The 7,197-nt window shown below is 33.0% G+C and overlaps 1 protein-coding gene across 1 annotated transcript; it reads left to right on the top strand.

The window, feature by feature from the left end:
* Positions 1 to 4,337: 4,337 nt before the first annotated feature.
* On the top strand, positions 4,338 to 6,044 carry LOC136851140 (piggyBac transposable element-derived protein 4-like). Its single transcript, XM_067125107.1, has 3 exons — positions 4,338 to 4,394; positions 5,024 to 5,204; positions 5,341 to 6,044. Exons 1-3 carry the CDS (start codon positions 4,338 to 4,340, stop codon positions 6,042 to 6,044), a joined length of 942 nt encoding a protein of 313 aa, XP_066981208.1.
* The last annotated feature ends 1,153 nt before the right edge of the window (positions 6,045 to 7,197 follow it).

Genomic DNA, 7,197 nt, shown 5'->3' with positions numbered 1-7,197 from the left:
AATGAGCAAAAAAAGAAGAGACACATGCACAGACAACAATGACATCCAACGGAAAACACATGACTCATGAAGCATACAATAATCCACCATCAATGTCCGCCTTGCACAGAACTCAGCTCAAGACTCTCTCAAAACCGAAAAAAAACTCCCTCGACATTTGCACAGACAGACAGCACCGTAAACAACTCGAACTAAAGACCCTCATCCCTCTACCAACACCCGAAGCACTCACTAACGACAATTACACTCCTCTCTCTCTCTCTCTCTCTCTCTCACAAAACGTTGGGAAATGCTAAATACAAACAAATCTATTCATCCCTCTATAACATTGGAAGATGTTCAAAGGGAATTGAAAACGATAATAAATAAAAGTGAAAATAATAGTGTCTTACCATGGTTGGAAAAACTAGGTAATGACACAGGAAGTGTGTTAAATACAATATCCAAAAGATCCCTCTTACCTTTTATAGGGACAGCACTTAATTGTTTGGTGTTGCAACTGATTCTAATGTAGTAAAAAAGATATGGCCCATATAGACACACTGGAGAGATGGGTAGCAACAAGGGGCATTGTATTGAATAAAGTAATACAATATCAAAATTTAAATAACAAAGAGTTAGAAAAACTAAAGGTATTCATTAATGCAGTGAATCACACCATTAGTAGGAAGTTAAAATAATAATTGATGAACAATATTTAAATACCTTTATGAATAATGTTAGAACTCTCTTGCAAGACCACAAAAATATGTTAAATGCCATTTTGTTAGCCTATAAAAGAATATTAAGACCAACATTAATTAATCCAAGGGAGATAGAGGGCATAATTAGTGATTTTTTGGTAGAAGGACATTATACCCCTATGGTAAAGGATGTCATGGTCTACTGTAGTCTGATAACCACCAAGGTTGTTAAAAACAAAATTATTTTAGTGTTACCATTTAATCAAAAAGATGCAGATGTACTGATGTCCATACATCCTTTTCCCATGTTGATAAAGGAAAATGTAATTATCTCAAATGTCAACCACATCAATTTTGCATTAGAAGAACATGGGCTAATGATGTCATTTATTGCTGATGTTCAATTAAGAGATTGTATAATTTTGAAAGATAAGGAGTATATCTGCAACCTTGACAACCTTTACAAAACTACTAGTGCCTATCCTTGTGTTCAAGAGATAATTGAAAACAAAAATCAAGACGAAAAGCTGTGTACACAATTATCCAAACATGATTTTGTTTCCATCCTAGTAGAACAGTAAATTTTTGTATTTTCACTAAATACAGTAACAGCAACTATTAACTGCCATAATATAAGTACTGAAATTAATTTCAATAATGTCCATGCTTTTGATAAGACATGCAAGTTAGTTATTCCAAATAAATTATATTATGAACCTCATGTTTTCACAGAAATAACAATCCATAAAAATGCCTCATACATGAACTACTCTAGTGAAGTTAAAGAATTTAAATTGTCTCAATTAGAGTTAAAACAACTAAATGAATTAACATTAGTAGATGAGTTTTTCCATTACTAAGAAAATGTTTCACCAATTCTGTCTCTGTTCAATTTGATCATAATCATAGTTGTAATAATAGTGTTTGCAATTTTAGTCAAACTTGTAGTAATTTCAAATATTGAAAGGATTATAACAGAAATAAAAAGGGCCAATGAAGAAGTAAAATGATCTTACAGACATGATTCACTACTGATTTCTTTGTATATTATTATTTGCATTATATGTTTATAACAATTAACCATTTTTTACACTGGTAATTCATTATATATTTGTATATGTATATCTCTTTTGATTCATAATATAATGTGTGAATTTTCTACAATATATTCTTGACTGATTTTTTTTTACATTAGTACACTGACACAGTTTGTGCACTTGGCATATTTTTTTTTAGAGTATTACTTAATGGGCAATCATATAACTGCTTATTTTATTTGTGTAATTTTGCAGTCATCCATTGAACTGTATTCTTCTTGTCACACTGAGGGCAGTGTGAGGTAGCGTGACTGAGTGATGTAGAGAAGCTAGGGAGCTAGAGGAGTTAGAGAGAGAGAGAGAGAGAGAGAGAGAGAGAGAGAGAGAGAGATCAGTGATAACGCCTAAAAGCTGTTGTTATTATCGTGGATTCGAATACGCTGACCGAGGTAGGACTTTGCATGAACTCAAAAACAGTGAGCAAGTATATCGCGTCTAAAGCCATAAAAACAATCATAAAAGTGGGAAGTAGTGGCCTCGCGATTAAGTTAACCAAATCATGAGTTAACACAATCAAAAAGCTTACAGCAGCCAGCTCTATAACCCTGCCTTCAATAGGAGGCATTTTCATGGAAATTTCAGGAGATTGGGGGCTGGACAAAGTGATGTACTTCAACACCCTCCAATCAAACATGCTAGGGAGGGGTCTTTCACACCCTCCTAAGATCATCTCCAATCAAGTCCTCTAAGGAAAGATTTGAATCACACCCACTGCAGTCCTTCCCAGTCAACTATTTGAAGGGGAGGCCTTGAAGATAAATCCTTCCAATAGGACTAGAAGGAGGTGGAGATTGCAGATAACAAGAAATCCAGGGGTTCAACAGTCTGGAGAGCGACAGGAGAGCAGTAGATTGGAAGTGTGTTCATTAAGGGAGAGTACGTCTCCCCTCACTTTCGTGTTCCCCATATAGACTGAGTCAAGTTAATTACTCCAGAGCGATTTCGTTTATACCACTGTAACCTGTTAATTTTGTACTGATCTTTATAATACTAAGTACTTATTAAAGTAAAGAAATTAAAGATCTCGTCTCTATACGCCTTCCTGAGAAGATATTAATATTTAAAATAATTTATCTTCAAGAATAAACCAGTTGCAGAAAGTGAGGTGCTGTGGACACACATAGAAGAATAACAAGGTAAGAAGTGAGAGACTAAAAACATACAACAAGAAAGAAAAGGCACAACATATGTATATATATAAAATGTATGTATGTATATGTATGTATATATAACATATAGATGTGTGTATATATATATATATATATATATATATATATATATATATACATACATGTATATATGTATATATACATATACATATATACACATATATATGTATATGTATAAATGTATAATGTGTATATGTATATATAATGTATATATATATATATATATATATATATATATATATATATATATATATATATATATATATATATATATATATATATATGTATATGTATATTGTATATATTATACATATACATATATATATATATACACATACATACATTTATACATACAGTATATATGTATATATATATGTACATATATATATGTATATGAATATATACTGTACATATATACAGTAATACCTCGAACTTGCGCGATTCGAGTTGCACGAATTCACAGACACACGAATTTTTCACTGGAACCTAACTAATGGTCATACACGAGTTTTTCACAGACACGCGAACATTTCCGAACACTGAAACCCTGCAAAAGTGTTTGTTTAATTTTTTATGTAATTTATAAGTTTTCAAGCTTTTATGTGTAAATTAAATAACATTAAATATTATTAAAAGTAATAATTTCTCTCTCTCTCTCTCTCTTTCTTTTAGTGAGATGAATTTTTATGGTACATGTACACAGGTATGTTTATTTGTATGATAAATAAACTTTTTACATAATAATATGTACTAATTTTCAAATATTAATAAGATTAATAAAATTAAATAATAATAATAATAATAAATAATAATAATAATAATAATAATAATAAAACTGTAATACAAAATTTGTATTATCCTGAACAAACAAATTCTTCCCTCATATTTTGTAAGAAGGTGGAAGGCAAAAGCTGTCAGACATGTCATTTAACATGACAAGAATGGGAGTGTTGCTAATCAGTGGTCAAATTTTTCTTGTAATTCTCTCTCTGTGTGTCCGTAATAATTCATAAAAAATTTCACTCTCTTAAGTAAGGACAACTGTTATCTCTCTCTCTCTTCGTTAAGTTAACTCAGTTAGCCAACCTGTTTCTCTGTATGTCTTTAACCTGTTAAGTGTCACCCACGTAATAATACGTTTACTGCGATCTACTCGGTAGCACCTTCAATGGGATATTACGTTCAAGACTTTAACTGTGCTTTTCAAGCTGTCAGTCCCGTAATAATACGTTTACTCATATGGAAAATGTTGGAACATCATTTGGTAACACTCAAAACACATAAGCTGTAATTGATGACTTATTTCCTGCCTGGCAACTCTTTTCAGTTGGTCGCTTGATGCCTAGATGACTGTTTTTTTTCAGTACGCCAAAAATTTCCAGAACAACATGGCTTCGGCGTCTTTACGCAATGAATGTCACAAAGAGGGAGGCGTAAGTCTTCAGGTGAGATAAATCATATCCTAGACGAGGTGTCTGATACTGAAGACATATTTGATGATGAGAGCTCTAGTTCTGAATCCTCCAGTGATGAGGATATTGAAGAAACAAACTTTTCTTCCGATAGCAGAAGTGAAGTTGACTTCTCATTGCCGAGTGACTGGACTCCGAGAGGGAGAGAGAGAGAGATCCCTTTACTTTTGTTGCTGATCCCGGTGTGAAATTTTCAGTTGAGGATAAAGAGAATCCATTAGAATATTTTGAGAAATACTTTGATGATGAAATCATTGATTACCTCGTGAAAGAAACAAACAGATTTGCAAATCAGTTTCTAGATGAGAATGTAGAACATTTGTCTCCACAATCACGAGTACATAGATGGTTTGACACTTGTGCAAGCGAAATGAAAGTCTTTATAGGTCTACTTATTTTACAGGGAATTGATTCTAAGTGTGACAATTCAATGTATTTATCAACACGAGAGTGTTTCTTCTCCTTTTTTTCGAAAGGTAATGAGTGGCCGTAGATTTGACTTGTTGCATAAATTCTTACATTTGGTTGACAATAGTACTATAACAGAAGGACCAGGAAGAAAGTTAGTAAAAATAAAGCCATTAACTGATCTTATTTTGAAGAAATTTATGAACAATTACATTCCAAGTAGGAACGTTTCTGTTGATGAGTCTTTGTTAGGCTGGAAGGGAAATTTATCATGGGCTCAGTATATACCAGCTAAACGTAAAAGGTTTGGAATAAAGTTTTATGAACTTTGTGAAAGTTCTACTGGTTATATATGGAACTTCTTCATTTATGCAGGTAAGGATACACAATACATGGAAAAATAAATGGATCTTCCTGTCTAATAGAATTGTTTCCTCTCTTATGGACCCTCTTTTGAACAAGGGCTATTGTTTATATACAGATAATTTTTATACAAGTCCAACATTGGCAGATGCACTTGCGGATGAAGAAACTGACACTGTCGGTACTGTAAGGGTCACTAGAAAGGATGTGCCAGCAAAAATAAAAGGAACTAAACTGAAAAAAGGTGAAAAAGTGGCAGAATTCCAAAAAAAATCTATGGTACTGAAATGGAAAGATAAAAAGGATGTATGTGTTCTGAGTACAATGTATGATGATTCTATGGTGAAGGTGAAATCTAGGAGAGGAAAAGAAATGTATAAACCGAAAGCAGTTGCACATTATGATGCAAACATGGGCGGAGTTGATTTGTCTGATAACCTCTTGGTTCATTTTTCGACCACAAGAAACACACTGAAGAAATATTACAAGAAAGTATTTCGACATTTGTTAGACGTGTCTGTTGTGAATTGCTATGTTACATATAGAGCCCTGGGTGGGAAGGTTGTAAGACGTGAATTTATTTTGAGGATTAGTGAAAGACTGATTATGAAATATGCTGAAGAAAGACCTGTTCCCTTACGCAGGCCCCCACGACTTGCAGCGAAACCTTCACAGCTAATTGGCAGGCACTTTCCTAAGTATTGTCCACCTACAGATAAAAAGAAGAGGCCACAAAAGACTTGTGCTCCGTGTCGGAAGGACAACATAAGGGATAGCTCATATTGGTGTAAGGATTGTGAAGTAGGATTGTGTGTAGCCCCTTGCTTTAGAGATTGGCATACAAAAGAATAATAGTGCATGTATGTATAACACTTTTCATTCAGTACTTTGTAGTCTTATGAAATAAAATAATAGCAGTATCAATAGTTTTTTTTTATCCCATCATTTAATAAAACTCCTAATCTTAACTACAGTGTGAATTATAAGAATAAAAATCAATATTAACTTTGAAAAACTATCATCAGTGATATGACCGCTAATTGCAAGAAAAAGCGTGACGGTACGTTAGCAGCGAGCTCACCCGCAGGGGACGCTTAACAGTTTAACTGTACAGTAGATACTTTTAAATTGATCTAATTTTACCTGTACCATTTACAAACTGTAAATGCGCAGTTCTAAAACATAAAGCATTTCAGAACAAAGAGAAAGTAGTAACAGCATAAAAAAGTTTGTAAAAACGAGGTTGAGAAGACGTCTAAAAATAGATTGGTGGAATGAGGGAGAGAGTCACACACTATATTCTTAAGTCAACCATTTATTTCTTTTTTTAAGGGTAATGTATTAAGCTAACTCTCTCTCTCTCTCTCCGTAATAATTCATAAATAATATAACTTGACATTTCAAGTAAGGACAATCTCTATCTCTTTCTCTCGTGTTATTCTCTCAGTCTCCGTAATAACTGATAAATAATTACACTCTCTTAAATAAGGACAACCCTTGAACCAGGCGATTCTTTACCGTTCATGTTGGTTCTCTCTCTCTCTCTCTCTCTCTCTCTAGTTAGCACTCACACATTTTTACAACTTATTAATTCTCTGTACGTCTTTACCTGTACAGTAGATAGTTTAAATTGATCTAATTTGACCTGTATCGTCTACGAAGTGTAAATGTGCTAGTGTTGCAAATACGTTCTAAAACATAGAGACATAATAACTAAGAGTTGTATTAGTCAAAAATATAAAACACTGTTTGTTCATGAAAAAGCATTTCAGAACAAAGAGAAAGAGACGCAAAATAAAGAAGTTGTTAAAAAGAGGTTGAGACAATTCTAAAAATAGATCGGTTGGAAGGGGAGAGAGAGAGAGAGAGAGAGAGAGAGAGAGAAATTCTCTTACAACTCTCAATTTTTATGTAAACCATTTATTTCTCTTTTTTAATGGTAATGTATTAAGCTAACTTTTAAATGAAATTACAGTAACTTTAATTCCATTTAAAAGTGAACTTA

The sequence above is a fragment of the Macrobrachium rosenbergii genome, chromosome 23 (genome assembly GCF_040412425.1).
Source record: "Macrobrachium rosenbergii isolate ZJJX-2024 chromosome 23, ASM4041242v1, whole genome shotgun sequence".
Taxonomy (NCBI): Eukaryota; Metazoa; Arthropoda; class Malacostraca; order Decapoda; family Palaemonidae; genus Macrobrachium; species Macrobrachium rosenbergii.
This window is presented reverse-complemented; position numbering and strand designations above follow the sequence as displayed.